At 51.2% G+C, this 17,593-nt stretch overlaps 1 protein-coding gene across 1 annotated transcript in view; it reads left to right on the forward strand.

Annotated features, from left to right (window-relative positions):
* BCR (BCR activator of RhoGEF and GTPase) overlaps positions 1–17,593 on the forward strand; it is a 128,221-nt gene that overhangs the window by 76,762 nt on the left and 33,866 nt on the right. Inside the window, exons 5-8 of the mRNA XM_049619112.1 lie at positions 2,511–2,618; positions 6,313–6,373; positions 7,653–7,705; positions 9,617–9,757. Of these exons, the coding sequence (XP_049475069.1) occupies positions 2,511–2,618; positions 6,313–6,373; positions 7,653–7,705; positions 9,617–9,757 (363 nt within the window). The remainder of the gene's footprint in view (positions 1–2,510; positions 2,619–6,312; positions 6,374–7,652; positions 7,706–9,616; positions 9,758–17,593) is intronic.

Genomic DNA, 17,593 nt, shown 5'->3' on the forward strand with positions numbered 1-17,593 from the left:
ACCAGTTGTGACATTTTGCCAAATTTGTTTTATCTTTTTCTCTATCATTTTTATAAACATGTGTGCACATGTGCACACACACACACTTGCTAAATAATTTGAAAATAACTTGCAGATATATCTGCCCTTTTACCCCTAAATACTTCATTGTGTACTTGCTAAAAACAAAGACAAACTCCTTCCATAACCCGTAGTACAGTGATCGAATTCGGGGACTTTCATATTGGTGTGGTGCTGTTATTTAATATGCAATCCATATGCAAATTTCTCCTGTTGGCCATCATGTTCTTGATAGCCACTTTCATTCCCTGATTCAGGATCCAATCCAAGGTTACAAAATGGACTTGCTTTTCACATCTCTTTAGTTTTCTTCAAACTGTACCAGTTCCTTGGCCTTTGCTTATCTTCCACGGCCTTGACATTTTTGAATAGTATAGGCCATGTTGTGTTTGTCTGATGTTTCCTCAGGAATAGATTCAAGTTTCGTGCTTCCAGCCAAAATGAAACAAAACAAGCCACAGCAGTGATGTCGTGTCCTCCTCAGTGCCTCGTATCAGGAGGCACGTGATCTCTATTTATCCCATTATTGGTATAGCTTCATTTTAGATTAGCTAAAAAGATTAGACTGTTTGGGCACTTCTCAAATGCCACATGGGAGATGGGAGTTCCGTAGGGAAAGGGAGAAGGAGAAGTAATGGAAGGGATTCTCCTCTCCCGGATCTTGTATCAGTTTGCTAAGGCTGCCACAGTCTGCACAACTTGAACAACAGAAATGGATTTCCTCATAGTTCTGGAGGCTGGGGTTCCGAGATCAGGCACCAGCAAGGTTGGTCTCCTGAGGCCTCTCTCCTCAGCTTGCAGATGACCACCTTCTCCCTGTGTCTTCACAGGTGTCCCTCTGTGGGTCTGTGTCCTTTATCTCTTCCGAGAACAGCAGTCCTACTAGATTAGGATCCACACTAAAAACCTCATTTTAACCTATCTCCTCTTATGCCCTCTCTCTAAGTACACATTCTGAGGTGCTGGGAGTTAGGGTTTCAACATAGGAATTTTGAAGTGATGCATTTCAACAGTAACATCCCCTCTGGGCTCCTCACCAAATTATCTAAAGCAGCCCCATAGCTTTCAACCTCTGTTCTCAGCTCTTTGGTATATTACGTGTTTGTTGATTAATTTATCATGTATCTTTCCTGCTACTGGCCTCACTGTGTCCGAGTGATTTGCGGCTGTGGTGACAGTGCCTAAAGCAAGTCTTTGTTGGGGGAGGCACTCAGTGACCGGTGACGGAGACAGAGAAGGAGATGCTCTGGGTCTGACTGTCGTAGCTATTGGTATTTGAGAATGCAGTGACTTGTCAGGGTGATCAGTGCAGCAGGGGCCCGGCAGGGCCTCCGTGCAGCCCCCACAGGGAGCGGAGCCAGAGACCAGACAGTGCCAAGGGCGCCTGGCTTACCCAGCATCTGGGCTTGTCATCTGAAGAAACATAAAATTCAATATAAATGCAAATGCATATAGAAATAAAATTTAGATTCAACACAGAACAAACACCAGGATCAGCTAAAGCTTTAGGCTTCCAGCTGGTCGGCTGCCGTGGGAAGGCCTGGCCAGCCGGTCACCAGGGTCCTCCATTACCCTCCCAGGCCTGGCTTTGCTGGTACAAGATGGGGGCTGGTTTCCCCTTGGCTGCCTCTGAAGGTGACCTAGGGCCCACATGTGCATACATACACGTGTGTGCTCACACACACAAACACACACACACACACGCACACGCACACTTGCCCTTGGAAGCTGTCTCTCAGTTGAGTATCTGACCAGAAGGTTAAGTGAAGAGACCCTCTGTTAATGCCTTTGGTTTGACACAAAACAAATAAAATGCCTCTCGCCTTGCAGCTGGCAGCCAGCAGGTCTCCTGCACGCCAGGTGTGGCATATAATACCTGGACCCCCCTTACCAGGTTTGGGCTGGGCTCATGTCTGGACACTGGGAGCCCGTCTTCTCCAAGAGCAGCTAGATTGCGTGTTCCTAATGTATTTGAAGGGATCAGACATGAGCGGAGCACTGTGGCTACCATAGGCCAGGGGGCCGACCTCCTTGTCCACTAGAGTCTCTTGCAGCCAGCACGAAAAGGTGCCACTCCATCCCACTATATATGTAGACTCTTGTCCGCGTTCACTGACAGCCTCAAATTTTAGCTACTGCCGGTGGCACTATTAAAATGAGTGAGGTGGGAGGAACAAGCAGCTGTGGAAGGAAACTGTTACCTGCCTGGGGCAGTGAGTCACTTCTCAGCATGTCACTTGGGAAGAGGGAAGCATGCACAGTGTGTGGGGGGTGGGGGGAAGCAGGTGGGATGCGATAGCGGGAAAGAGCTGAGGTGTCTGCAGCTCTGCGCTGCCTGCTGCACCTGGGATTTCTCCAGAGCTGTGCACGGAAGCCCATTTCTCAGAAAGATGGGGAGCAGCAGCACCTGTCCTGCACCTGTCCCACACTCTCTTCCTTCCTTCCTACAGGCCAGCCAGCTGGGTGTGTACCGGGCCTTTGTAGATAACTACGGAGTTGCCATGGAAACGGCTGAGAAGTGCTGTCAGGCCAACGCTCAGTTTGCAGAAATCTCTGAGGTACTCGTGACACTGTTCAGACAGGTGCACCCCTCCACCTCCCACGGGTAGGATGTGGGCTGGCCGTTGGTACACCATGACCCGGGTGCACCAAGCCAAGTTCTGGTGGTAAATCTCAGCTCTGTTTCCAGATGTTTCTGGGTTGGCTCTGTCAGCCTTGTGTGGGGGACTCTGTTGTGAACAGATAGGAGGAGCAGCTCCATGAGTTCCCTGACTCTCTAGGGTCCAGGACTCAATTCTGGGGCTCTGCCAAGTCCCCCAGACAGATGCTGTCTTGTACCACCTGTGTGCAGTAAGGAGTGTCCGTAGTTCTGTCTCATGAGCAGAGGTCTGGCCATTCGAGTCCCGAGGCCAGCTATGCACCTTGTCACTAGAGAGCAGGTGGGGAGGTGTGTTTTGTTCCGTTTCTCTTGTAGCCTGCTGGTGACCTTGCTCACCAGGGAAGCTGAGCCCTAGCACAGGGGCGTGGAGCTGCTATAGCTGCTCTCTCTAGACCCACGTGGGCAGAAAGCTCCAGGCTGGAGCTCCAGGAGGACTGAAACCTCAAGCCCCCAGTATTAGCATGAGGGGCCTCAAAAGACTTTCTCAGATACACAGGACAAGTGGCCTGTTGGGGCTGGTGCCCATGCCTGGACCAGGACCTGCAGCGCCTGCCTCCCAGGGTTCCCGGCGGGGGTTTTCCCCACCCTTCCACATCCTGTTTCTACCCTCTGCATCGGGGTGACATTTCCTCTTTCTGGGCCTGTCATCACTTGTGATGCCTCCAGCTCCTCGGAGCTCTGACTTGCCTTCCCTCCACCAAACAAGGATTCTAGATGGAAAGGCTCCAAGGGAGAAATTAGCATAAGAAAGATAAATGGAAACTAGAAATAGGGAGTGAGTGGGGTCTCCCTTGCTGAGAGACAATCATACCCTATCATACCTGGCTTTGTTCCGGGGGCTTTGTGCCATTTTGTAATTTATCATGAGAGGTGGCATGTTGTGGGTGCTGATCGTCCCTCATGGTGGTAATGGGTGCCATGCTGTTCCTCCAGAGCCCGTGGGGCCATCCACTCCCTGCCTGGTGCTGCTGGTAACAGGCTGCATGCACCCAGGGTTCCAGGCTGGCTCCAGATGTCCCTCCCTGTCATTTAGACCATATCTTTCTTTAGGTCATTCACTTAGCAACCCTCCCCCCCACCCCTGACAGCTGCAATGTTGGCACAGAATCCTGAGTGACCTTGACAAATTAGAGACCTAATCCTTTAAGAGCAGGCTCTAGTTAAATGGAGCCAAGCTCAAGTCCACCCAGACAGGCTTCTAGAAGAGGAGGGAGGAAGCAATGATGGGACACCAACCCAGGGTCACGTGGTCCCACTGACCATGCACAAGTGGGAATCTGAGCTGAGGCAGGGATGCCGGGAGGGCGACAGCATCTTGGGGCCAGCCGAAAGCTGGTCCTCAGTGAAGCTTGTACTTTGGAGGCATCATCCACTTTGGTTCTCCACCTATATTTTTTAAAGAGACTCAGAGAGATTGGAACCACCCAGACAGAGCAAAATGGAGCCAAAGGAAACAGAAGCAGCAGGCTGTGTAGAGGTTCACTCTGGGGGTCAGAACTCAGATATGGGGAGTGGATGGTCACCTCCAGGAGAGGGAGCTGTGGAGCCATGGTCCCTCATCTCCCAGTCCTGACAATGAGCCAGGGCAGTTTCCAGTTAGGCCAGAGCTGCCTAAACTGGGTTTCATGGAATGCCAGCTCCCACATGATGGAGTTCTGGGAAAAGGGCCTCTGGAATCAAGTTAAGTTTGAGAACTGGGGGATTAAGCCAAACCATAAGTTTCCTTGAGACAGGATTTCTGGAGCTCTGCATGCTAATGTGCATGGGACTGTCCAGGGGCATGTGGTGTGAAGGCTGCCTCGCAGACCTACGTGAGCATGGACGCAGATTTTTACAGAGGCTCAGGTTCAGCTCTCACATGCCCTCATACCCCCACACCCCTTTGGAACTGCGGAGGCAGATGTTCAGAGGAATAATCACTGTGAGGGCCATTAAACTCTCAAGAGAGGTTCCAAAGAGCATTGTGGAGTTTGGTCCCAAGGAGTTTAAGATACCATCATTTTTAGTCTTGAGAAGTTTACCGCAGTGCAAGAGGTTGGGAGAGCCATGTCTGAGTCCCTTCCTGTTCCCATGCTGTTTTTGTTGTTGTTCAGCAACCTAGTAATGGGATTAACCATAGCTTCTTTCCAGAGATGATTTCAGGTACCCAGGCATCTTATATCCTGGCTTTTCTTGGTACCTTGGACCAAATCAGTGAATCCTTTGATGCAGTTGTGTGAAAGCATGACCTACCCACTGAAAAGCTCTGCTCTCCTCCTGGGGATCATAGCACCTCTTTGTTAGCAGCTACAGGCATACCTTGCTTTAGTGCACTTTGCAGATCCTGTGTTTTTTACATATTGAAGGTTTGTGGCATCCCTGTATTGAGCAAATCTGTCAGTGCCACCTTCCCGGCAGCATTTACTCACTGTGTCAAATTTTGGTAATTCTCAGGCTATTTCAAGCTTGTGCAATATTATTATATTTCTTTTTTTTTTCAAAAATTTTTTAATGTTTATTTATTTTTGAGAGAGACAGAGACAGAATGCGAGTGGAGGAGGATAGAGAGAGAGGGAGACACAGAATCCGAAGCAGGCTCCAGGCTCCGAACTGTCAGCACAGAGCTCAACGCAGGGCTCGAACTCACGAGCTGTGAGACCATGACCTGAGCTGAAGTTGTACAGTCAACCGACTGAGCCACCCAGGCGCCCCTTTTTATTATATTTCTTATGATCTGTGATCATTGATTATGATTGCTGAAAGCTTAGTTGATGGTTAACATTCTTTAGCAATAAAGCATTTTTTAATGAAGGTATATACATTGCTTATAGACATGATGCTGTCGATCACTTAATAGACTACAATGTACTGGTAAACATAATTTTTATATGCATTGGAAAACAAAAAAAAGATTCATTGGGCTTGCTTTTTTGCGATGTTCGTTTTATCGCAGTGGTCCAGAACCATACCCGCAGCACCCCGAGGTATGCCGGTATATTTGCAAAGTCAGGAGAGGGTGGGGAGGAGGTGGAATCCAGTGTTAGTCTCAGTGGTGGTGGGGCTGCCCTGGCCATTTCTAAAGGTGACTGCTCTTCACACCCCCCAGCCCCCTTGCCCACTGTTTAACTTCTCTGAGAAAACAGTTCTATGCATTTAGGGAGGGCACTGCGATTTGCCTTGTTTTTATAGGATTCCTTATGTCACAGGCTCTTGAGCAGGGGTGATCTTTGTCCCAAGCGACAACTTAGCAATGCCTGGGGATTTTTGATTGTCCTAGCAGGAGGAAGGTGTGCTGCTACATCAATAGATAGAGGCCAGGAATGCTGCTCAGTGGCCTGAGGTGCACAAGACAGGCCCCCACAGTAAGAGAATTTCTGTCCCCAAGTATCAACAGTTCCAGACGAACCTACAGCACCTAGGGCATGCCTTGTGTTCTGCCCATCCTGTATTTCATGCTATGATCCAGGATGCCCCATAAGGCTTGCCTCAACTAAGATTTTTTTGCAGTGAGTGAAGGGTGAGTTTTCTTGCTAAAGGTTTCTGACCACAGAACGTCCTGCCACATCAAAGCCGCGTCAGTTGTCCTGTGTGAAAATGTGCTTTTCTCTTTGCAGAACCTGAGAGCCAGAAGCAACAAGGATGCCAAGGATCAGACGACCAAGAACTCTTTGGAAAGTGAGTTCTCTATGCCGAGGCCTCTTCGTGCTCCCTGTGGGGCAGCTGCTGCGAGAGGATAGGGCATTGGCTGCAAAAACAAACATGGCACCCAGTTGGGTCAGCCTCTGGCTCCTTTGCTGTTCCTGACTTCCAATACTGAGAGCAGGGATGTGGAAAAAGTGGCACTGGATATGGCAGGGTGGGGAAGGACACAGGCAGGACCAGCTTGCCACCAACAGTAGCAACCAGGAAGAATGGGAGGGTTTTGCAAACGCCCACCAATCAGGCACTGCTGGGCGTTTAAAATGTCATCATGTTCTCCCCAGCAACCCTGTGAGGAGGATTTTGTTTTCCCTTTTTTCAGATGACAAAACAGATTTAGAATGAAAGTAACCCATATGGAACACAGGTCCTAAGTGGCCAGGCAGGGATAAAGCCAGAGTCATCAGGCTCCCAGGCCTGTGTGTTCAGCCTCCTTCTTCACTCTGGGCAAAGAGCAGGGGATCAGGACTGATAAGTCACTTCTCAGTTGTGGTTGTTAGGACAGCATGAATAGTTACAGAGAACAGCAGCCATGGCTCTGGTCCCAGACCTTCACCATGCTCTGAGTCTCAGTTTCTCATCTGTAAAATGGGAATAAATAACAATGCGTGTCTTATGGTAGTCGTGGGAATCACAGGAGGAAATGTACCTGACTTGTGTCAGAACACATCTAAGCATCCATGCCCGTGATGGGCTGGGCTTGACATCGTCATGGAGAAGTGGGGGCTGCCAAGGCTGGCCAGGGTTTCTGTGCTGCTGGAGTCCAGCTGTCTGAAAACACTTGAAAGCCAAGAGCTATGTTGGCAGCTGAGTTAGTTTCTGCCAGCCTCCGAATCAGGCCTCCAAACTGCGCCGAGATGGACATCACTAGCAGTGTGCCAGTCTGCTTCTGGGGGACCCACCAGGCCAGAGAGCAGGTGTCCCGCCAGGATTGGCATCCTTGCCAGCCCATCTGTAGTCGAGTGCAGGTGGCCTCCCCAACTCCGGAGGGAGGAGCATCAACTTGGGTTCTGACCAGTAGCTCTGGACTCAGCTTTAATGTTACGGACCAAAATCTCAAAGCCACGTGCCTGGCCTTCTAGGTGCTTGGGGTTTGTTTGCCCTTGTCACTGGGGATGGGTAGTTCCCAGGGGATGTGGAGGCTGGGCTGCTCCCTCTGCCCAAGCACTTACAGCAAGGACAGGCAGGCGGGTGGTCTGGTGCTGCTTTCTCCATGCCTGGCCACCTCTCACCTGCCCTGCCCATCTCTCTGCAGCCCTGCTCTACAAGCCTGTGGACCGGGTGACGCGCAGCACGCTGGTTCTGCATGTGAGTCACTCCACCCGGGACCTTCTCACCCTGGGGTTCTTGGCTTCTGTTGTTCTGGGCCTGACACTGATGTTTGTCAGTGCTGCCCAGCCATTCCCCCTTTTCCTGCCACATACCTTTGTTGAATATGCAGAAATGAGGGGCTCATGGCAAGGAAGAAAGCAGGTTCTGGAGCTGTCATGGGTGCTCTCGTAGGAGGCAGTGCAGGGAGGGAGTGCCCTGTCCCACGTAGGAAGGGCCTCTTGGTCCCAGTGCATGAAACGAGCCTCGAAGGTAGATGGGGTGAGGACACAGACAGCAGGTGCATTCCAGGCCCATGAGGATGACCACGGCCTTGCAACCTGGGGAGAGGGAGCATGGGGAGAGCACACTTCAGTGGGGCTGCTCCTAAAGGCAGTGGGGGAAACAAAAATGGCCCCTAATCCTACTGCCCAGGTGGCCCTTTTCATTTATGTTTAGAGCAAGTTGTACATGCGTGGTTGTTTTTTTTTTAAATTCACAATCAAGTCATAAAAGTGTGTGAAGTTTCCTTTCCTGTTTCTTCCCCACAAAGGAGCCAGCACCACAGGGATTCTTTTATGCACATGCCAACATACCTGAACATTTTTTTTTTAATTACACAGAAGGCATCATGCTATACGTATCGTTCCACACTTTGCTTTTTTTTCCTCTTAATATGATATGGTAGATATTGTCCTACTTCAGCCCAAACAGCTCTGCCTGTAGTATTTAAGCCATGTAGCATTCTGTCGAGTGCACATTTCATAATACCTCACTCTCCTCCAGTTAAGAGGGAGATGAAAGGCGTGGTTTGGGAGGCTCTGGCAGGTGACCCAATGGAGTGTCGGAGACCTTTATTCTGTCCCCTCGCTGAGCTGAGTGTCCTGATAGGGAGAAGACAGAGCCACCCTGGGGGGTGGTGTGGGGGTTCTGGGACCACTGACACCAGAACCTTCCTCCAGACTTGTTTCACCTCTGCAGGGGGCTTCTCACCAAGGGGGATTTGAGAGCTAAGTTCTCTCCAGGGCGGAGTTTGTTTCTCTGAACCAGGGTGCTGTTGACCTTGAGCACAAATTATACACGTTCCTGGTGAAGGAGTCAACATTTCCCTCTCGATTCTGTTTTTTTTTTTTTAATTTTATTTAAATCCAAGTTAGTTAACATATAGTGTAATAATGGTTTCAGGAGTAGAATTCAGTGACTCATCACTTACATATAACACCCAGTGCTCATCCCAACAAGTGCCCTCCTTAGTGCCCATCACCCATTTAGACCATGCTCCTACCCAACTCCCCTCCAGCAACCCTTATAGTTTGTTCTCTATATTTAAGAGTCTCTTATGGTTTGCCTGCCTCTGTTTTTATCTTATTTGAGAGGTTCAGTCTCTAAAGGGGGAGGAGCCAGGAAGGCCAGGTGGTTTCTCCTGAGCTTACACAGACAAGTGGTCCTAGAGGAGACTGATTCTGCCCCCTAGGGGCATGTCGGAGACATTGTCGCTTGTCACAGCTGCAAAGGAAGAGGAGTGCTAGCTAGCATCTAGTGGGTAGAGGCCAGGGATGGGGAGCTGACATCCTACAGTGCACAGGACAGCCCCCACCACAAGGAATGATCCAACCCAGAGTGTTAGGGCCGAAGATGGAGAATCCTGCCCTAGCTCCTGAGAGTGGAAAAGCTTGTTGGCAGCGTGCACACAGCATGGGCTTATGGGAGCACCGTCTAGGTTTAGGACCTGCTTGTGGGGTGATACTCGTGCAAGCACTACCCGCATAGCCCTAGCCTGTCTAGAGGTGGTGGTGATGCTTGGCAAGCTGGTGACCCTGGGTCTGCCCAGTGTGTGTCTACAGTTTGCACACAGTGGTGGGGCCTGGGCTGTGCTGTCTCTGATTTGAGTCCTCTCTTCACCCGACACAGGACTTGCTGAAGCACACGCCCTCCAGCCACCCAGACCACCCTCTGCTGCAGGATGCCCTACGTATCTCACAGAACTTCTTGTCCAGCATCAATGAGGAGATCACGCCCCGCCGCCAGTCCATGACTGTGAAGAAGGGAGAGGTGAGCGGGACTGGGGATGGTCTGGGTTTGCTAGCCTGCCCCACCGGGCAGGGGGAATTCAGGGCACCTTTCTCGTCTTTGGCAGACTGTGCCTGCCATTCAGCCTAACACAGAAAATGTGTTACCTTTGAGGGTCTTTGACGCTGGCAGGGTAAAAATCCCTTGTGTGGGGAGTCAGGGTGGAGTTACAGGGCTGCACGCCTCACTTGGCTACCTCTTCTTCCATCGTGGCAGGTTGTATCCACAGATACAAGAAGGCACCCCTTCTTTTCCTCACACCCTTGTCAGCTCATGGTCTGACTGGTGAGAAGGAGGATGTCATTTTGTCTGTCTGGAACTACATGGTTCCTTCTCAGTGTTCTTTCATTAAAAAACAGTCCCAGGTTTTCCCTGCTATCCAAAGGTAGAGTGTTCCTGTGAAATCTTTTGTAAACTGGAGCGCCTGGGTGGCTCAGTCGGTTGAGCATCCAACTCTTGATTTCGGCTCAGGTCATGATCTCACAGTTATGGGTTCAAGCCCTGCATCGGGCTCTGTGCTGACAGGATTTTCTCTCTGTCTCTCTCTCTGTCTCTGTCTCTGTCTCTCTCTCTCTCTCTCTGACCCTCCCCTGCTCACGTTCTCTCTCTACCTCAAAATAAATAAACTTAACAAAAAATCGTTTGTAAACTTAAATGGTTAAAATGAAGAAGCCATTACCATTTGTAAAAGTGAAAATCTTCGGATTTATTTTTGTTACTGAAAACAGATACTAACATAGGTCTTTGGTAAAAGTAAAGTGGTATAACACAGACTTGGTAGCTAGCACAGGAAATCCGTATGATCAGATTTAAGGAATTAAAAGGAAAAAAGAAAGGGAGGTACATGCAGTTTATAGGCCTGACTTGTCTTCAGCTAAGAGGATTCTCCTTCGTCCTCCTCCTCCCTCCTTGCTTAACAGCGACCCCTGGTCTTTATCTCCCTGCACATCATTGAAAAGAGGATATAGAACAGAGGGGCTAAGAATTCATGGACCCAGCCTGCCCCAGTGGCCTCTGACCCTTCTGGGAGGGGCCCAGTGAGATGCTAGGCAGGTGCCATCCTGGGCGGGCAGCACTTAGTGAGAGAGCAGAGTTGTATAAATCTGGAGGCCGGCACCCCACACAAGCATGAGCATCTATTATCAGAAGTAGCACCATGGCAAGGGAAGCTGACCTGCCTCTGGGGTCTTATGCAGGGACAGGAGCCATACAGCCCAGGAAGGACATGGCTGGCAGTGAACCTGACTGTAGTTGCCACTGAAAGCCACTTCTTCCTTCCAGTTCATGTGCTAGGTGCTCAGTACTGAGGCCTGACCCTCCCATCTCAGGGTTTCTTCTCCTCCTGCCTGGGCTGGTGGGCAGGCCACTGTCAGATCTGTCTTCCCCACTCCTCTTTGGGAAGTGGTACCTAAGTGCTGAGCAGAAAGCTCCCATGTGCCCAGAGTCTCATCAGGCTTGACCATGAGTGACAGGCTTGGTGGGATTTCTCCTGGTGGACCTGGGCCAGGAAGGGCCAAGGAGGAGAGAGGTATCCCCTCCAGTCCACCCTCTGTGCTTGACCAGGGCCTGGAGCCAGGCCGACATCGAGATCCAATGCCAGCATCACTGTGAACGTACTACCACGCAGCCTGGACGATGCTTGCTCCTCCTCTCTGGGCCTGTTCCTCCTTTTTACAGCAGGATGGGAACGCGGGCCCACCTTGATGGGTGCCTGGGCACCCAAAGGGGCATGGTTTATGGAAAGAGCCCTGCCAGCCAACATATAGAAGCAGTCTCTGAGCTCATAGAAGGCAGAAGTGGGTCCCCAGCACCTCCTAGGACCTCCACACCCAGCTGTCCAGTGGCCAGACCCTGGGGGTTCAGATCTCATTTCCTGAAGCAACAACGGGGCCCTGCCCCTGGTTCACTCCTGCCCCAAGTTTAGGGACCCCGAAGGAGTGCCAAGCTTTGGCCTCCCTAACTGGATGTGGGATTTGCTTCTGCCCAGTCCACTTATACTGAGTGCATTTGTGCCCAGCTCCTAGGACACCTGCTCTGTCTCCTTTGCCGACTGTTCTTTTATGAGAGCACTGTCCTCCTGGGAAGCAAACGTGCGAGTCCTTTTTCCTCTCAGCTTTTCATATGGTGCTGAGTCTGACCTCAGCCCCCCTATCCTGCTGTTCAGGATCCCTGGAGAGAAATCCCTTCTTGCTTTTCGGATCCTTGGAGGCAGCTGCCCTAGGGAATTGAGGAAAATTGGGAGTTGGCAGCCCTGCCCTTGTTCCCACATCTGTTATCACAGGCTTCCTTCGTGCGGACCCACGGTCAGGGTCTCAGGGCCACCAGACAGGAAATATGTAGGGGCCGGGCACTTCATGAGGACAAGGGCTTTTATCTGTACCCACCCTCTCCCCCATCAGCATCTGGCCCTGTTGGCTTTGATGATACTTGCTCAGTGGGAGGGATCACCTGGGTACCTCAGCTGCAAGAGAGGAGAGAAGCAAATGCCCTCTGAAACGCCGTGAGTCTGACTTGCACGCACCTCCTCTCCCTCCCACGCATGGTAAGGGTGGTGGTGGCCAGCCCAGTATGACAGACAGGTGCCCACACTCATGCTCCCCACCCCCACTGTTCCAGGAGCAGACATCACTATTCAGTCGGGCACTTACACTCTGAGCTGACTGCAGCCGGAGTGTCCTCCTCAGTGTATCCTCTCAGGCTGCCCAACCCAGCTTACAGTCCCCAGTGTGGTAGAAAGGACACTACTTGGATAAGCATCAGACATGAAGAGGAGAGGAGGATGAGGATGGCAGTAGTGTGTGGTAAGTCCTAATTTTTTATCTCAAGGAATCAGTGTGCAAATCAACAAATTGAATAAATCAAGTCAGTGAATCAAGGATCAGAGGTATGAGCAAAGCTTCCAAAATTATAAAATCACCAGAATTAAATAGGGAAAGAGAGTAACTGGGAAGTATAATTGGGAGTAAGAAATAAATGGAGGAAACTTGCTATTCTTAAAGTACTATTGTTTGATTTATTCTCATTTGGTTATAGTTCTTTAATAAAAAAATATTTTAAAGCTTAAAAAAAAAGGATGTTATAAGGGTAGTCTCCCAACCTGGGTTTAGTCCTGCCCACTACTTACCAGTGGTATTGATTTGGGAAGTCCCTATTTCTTTGCTGAGTGTCCATATTCTCTGAGGACAGTGACTCAGGGCCTGTGGCCCCTCCATGGGGTTGTTGTGAGGCAGAAAGGATCTCATGACCTCTGAGGGGCTAAAAGCAGGGGGTGCTGATTTCCCCACATGGACACTGTCCATATTGTAGATGTGGGGAAAGCACCCTCTACATCACCAGTCAGGAGGGAATCTGCAGGTCCCAGGAGGGGTGGGAGCTGCGGGCTACTTCCTCTTAGAACTTGCAGCTGAGGAGGACCTGAGATTTGGAAATACCTGTTGTTTTTTTTTCCTGTGTTCCTGTCTCTAAATTTGGTATATGACATTGAATATCAAGTTTCCAAAAGAAGAGAGGAAGTGGGCTTCTGAGTTCTCTTGATGACTCTGTGAAGTCAGGAGGTATTTTCCAGGTGAGGACACTGCAGCTCAGAAAGGTTGAAGAAATTGGCCACAGTCACACAGCCACTAAGTAGCTAACCCAGGATGTGAGGCCAAATGTGCCCTGGCACCTGTGTTCCTCACAGGTGTGTTATGATTTATCATCACCTCTCACTCCCCTGACACTCCTTTGAACCAATGTCCACCCCTCCTCTGGTCCATGTATGAAGAGCTACCTGGGCATAGGTGGTCACAAGGAGGAGAATGTGCCCCTTTGGTTCAGCATGCTACTAGAGTCTTAAGCACTGAGTGGAGCCCCTTCCCCTGCTTCTCCTGCTGGGAACATGTCGGTGAATAGGGGTTGGGGAGGGGTGTCTCTGTTTCTAGCTCTCTCAGCAGTTTCTAGGGAGAGGAGAGGTACCTCCATTGGCTTGGGTGTTTGGAGGTACCCCAAACTCACTGCTGGTCCCCTGGGAAGTGGCCTGTCTCCATCTGCTCAACCTGAGTAAGTCAGGGCATTGTGGAGATGCCCCAGTGTGAGCCCTGAGCAGAGCCAACAGCCCCAGCCCCTGCTATGGCTTCTATGATCTCATCATCCTTTTCAGCCAGTCCCCACAGCTCCAGGGCTGTGTTCTTTGAGGAAGAGTGACTTTGGGCAGCATTACAGGTGTCTCCTTGACACTAAACTGTGGCTGGAACATGCTGTCACCAGCCTGCATGCTCTCACCCCTGGCACCCCAGGGGCTGTGAGCAGCAAGCATATCCCAGGAGGATACCCTTCTCAGTCTCCCAGGAACCAGTCAGGACCAAGGGATCCTGCTGGCACTTTTCTTCCCAGGCCTGGGTCCTATGGGCTAGTGGGTGGGTGCTCATTTATTTAGCTGAATTAACTTTACACTGCCAAGTGATTTCCCCATGTAGCTGCCTGCCTGTTCTTAGCACTGCACCCTGTGCTGCCCGGCATCCCCAACTCAGGCTGGGACACAAACGGGATGATTTCGTGTGGGTGTTTTGTTTCCCAACAGCCAGCCACTTCTTGGAACCATTCTCTATCCAGATTCCCAAATGCCCCTCATGGAAGAAGGCAGGTGGGCAGGCCGAATAGGAGCCGCTGAGGAAATGTCACTGGTGCAGGCTGAGGACGAGAGGTGGTGAGGCTCAGGCAGAGGAGAAGAGAGGGCTCTTGCTTGAGGATTAGAGAATTGGAGACTCCAGACCCTGTTGGCAGAGTTTGTAAGAGATGCTGTGGGAAGGGGGTGGGGGTGAAGACAGCATAGGGATTGGGGTTCCAGCGCCATCAGACATGGCATGTGACCTCAGCAATACCACTCACCTCTGAGCAACAGTTTGCTCAGCTGTGGGATTGGGGTGAGCCTAGACCATGTGCTGTCCACAGTTTCAAAGGATGTCCACAACATAGGAGCCCCATAAGGGCAAAGCCAGTGCTCCATGTCTGGGTCTTTTCTCAACCCTTCATAAATATTTGTAAATGGAGCTTGGATTGTCAACCTGTCCAGGCCCAGGTTTGGATTCTTCTAGGAACTTGGGCATGTTACTTACCTCTCTGAGCCTTTCCTTCTCCAACAAGTGGTGGAGCTAGAACCTGCTGCCTGGGACAGTCCTGCCAAGTGAAAGGAGATGTTTTATGAAGCGCTCTCTGCACAGGTCCCAGCACCCAACAAGTGCTCAGTGAACATTACTGCTATGAATCAGCAGTGTGCTTCCCAGGCTCACCCTGCTCTCCACCCAGCAGGTTCCTGTCCTTTCCGGGCTGTGTCATGCTCTGATTTCATCCTCCCCGATCAGTTGTCTTATGAGGTGTCTCTCCAGGGCATGGGAAACAAGAGGCTTTCTCAGGGACCAGGGAGTGGAGGCGTGTTCTGCAGGGAGGTACTGAGAGCCCTTGAACAGGTTTGAGGGCAGGAGGGTCAGGCAGGACCCTCAGCACACACTCAGCTGCCGGGTATGTTGTTTTGGGGACACTTTTTCTTCCACCTTCTGAACCTCCACACCCCACTGAGTTACCCCACAGCCAGGGCTGCTCTGATGGGCAATGTCAGCTGGGTCGCTGGCATGCAGCCAGCTATCCCCAGGTTCAGGTCTTGCTCTGGGGGCATGGGAATGGAGGTTCGGGCCCCTGGCCTCCTCCAGGGCCAAACATGCTAAATCCGGCCCTGCTTGGAGCCAAACCAGGCATCCTCAGCCAGCAACTGATGCCTCATTGGTCCTTGCCTTGACCATCTTCCTTCTTCTCTCTGCCCCCACCTGTGCCCTCCTTGGCAACCCTTCTTGGTCTCACCTGGCAAGGCCCTACAGGTTTATCACTAAACTCCAGTTCCTGTACCTGAGGAAACTTCCCAGTACCCCCTCCATGGAACCTTGGGCTCTAGCTTCTTCTTCTCAGAACCTTGTGTCTGAGTCTGCTCAGCTGCTATGACAAAATACCATCAACTAGGGGCTTAAACAACAGATGTTCATTTCTCACAGTTCTAGAGGCTGGGAGTCCCAAGGTCAAGGTGTGTGCTCGGGATCTGGTAAGAGCCTATTTCCCAGCTTGGAGATGGCTCCCAGCTTGGAGATGGCACATGGAGAGATCTCTGTCTTCTTTTTCGTATAAGGACACCAGTCTCATCACAGGCTCCCACTTTCATGGGCTCACCTAAACCTAATCACCCCAAAGGCCCTGCCTCTGGATACTGTCACATTAAGGGTTAGGGCATCAACATATGAATTTTGGAGTAGACACAAACATCAGTCCATAACAATGCACTTCTTCCAGATGGGTCTTCCCTGAATGGGCTCTGTCTAGGGGTGAGGGCCAATGTTGCCCAGATGACAGCTGGAGGAGGCCGGCCAGCCTAGGGGAAGACCCCTGGGGAAGGAGGGGCCCGTCCTCAGAAGACTGCGGACACAGGATGTAACCTCACTATCCTCAGTTTCCTTGTCTGTAGAAATGGGGGTGGTGGTACCTTCCCCACTCAGAGTCTTCATCAACTGTGGGAGGCCCGACGACAATAGGGCATCTCTCAACACAAGGCCTGTACCTACAGAGGACTTGGCTTATAGTACCAATAGCCCCCTGTGGGGCCCATTTAATCCTCTAAAAAATGCCACCAGGCAGGTATTTGCATCCCTTCTTATGTTTAAGGAAACTGAGGCTCAGAAAACTGAAGTGGCTGAGCCAGCATTATCCCTGCAGAGAGAAGAGGATGGGCCACAGGCAGTGAAGGTGCACAGCAGCGGCTGCAGACACCTCACTCCCTGGCGGGGTGATGTTAGTTTTTCAAGGAGGCAATGCTGTCCCTTCGAGCAGGTGTTCCCCACTCCCAAGGGGAGTGCCTTCCCTCCTGCCACCACTACGGTGCCCCAGAGTGCACACAAAGACATGCACACGAGGGGACACACATTGTGATATCCACAGGAACACAAACACACACACAGACATATATGGGGGACACATACACATGGACACATAGGTTGGGGCACACAGGGGCATGGAAACTTACAGAAGGACATACAGAAACACAGGAACATGACCCACACATGTGGTCACATACACAGGGATACACACAGGGGACACACAGAGACATATATATGGGACACACAAAGAGATTAGTTGGACACACACCAACAGGGACGCACGCACACACACACACACAAACATGCCTGCCTGCTTGGGGATGCACACAAAGAGACACAGAGACACATGGATTCTCTTTCACACACATTCCTATGGCCCCAGCAAGCTGGCTCTTCTGAGTCACTGTCCCTCAGACCTCAAGAAGCATCATGCTACCCTGTCCTGGGGTCCAGCGGGTTCTAGCTCTCTCCCTACAGCTCTACCCAGGCGTGTTTGCTCTGCATGAGATGCTGAGTCAAAGGGACAGTCCTTACCAGCCACTTGACGTCACACCATCTTTAGACCACAGCCCACAGTGCTATGGGACTGTGACCCAGGTGCAGCCCAGGCTGTGGCCCTGCCTGTGGCCCCTGGAGGACCTGACAGGTGGGCCAGACTGGAAGTCGTACTGGTTCTGAGGGCCTGGGGTTAGGGCTCATGATCATTTTTGAGAGGGCTGTCTCCTGGGCAGGCACAGGCCTCCCGGCTCTACACTGGTCCCATGTGGGCTGTCAGGGTGTCCCTGCAGAAGCCAGGGTTCTGAGAAGAGACCCAAGTGATGGCCATAGGGTCCAGCAGCCTCTCAGATGCCTCGATCAAAGGGCCGAGCATCCCCTCACAAGCTCGCTGTTGGACCTGCAGCTTGTCCATCCCTCCTTTCATTTC

The sequence above is a fragment of the Panthera uncia genome, assembly GCF_023721935.1.
Source record: "Panthera uncia isolate 11264 chromosome D3 unlocalized genomic scaffold, Puncia_PCG_1.0 HiC_scaffold_8, whole genome shotgun sequence".
NCBI lineage: Eukaryota > Metazoa > Chordata > Mammalia > Carnivora > Felidae > Panthera > Panthera uncia.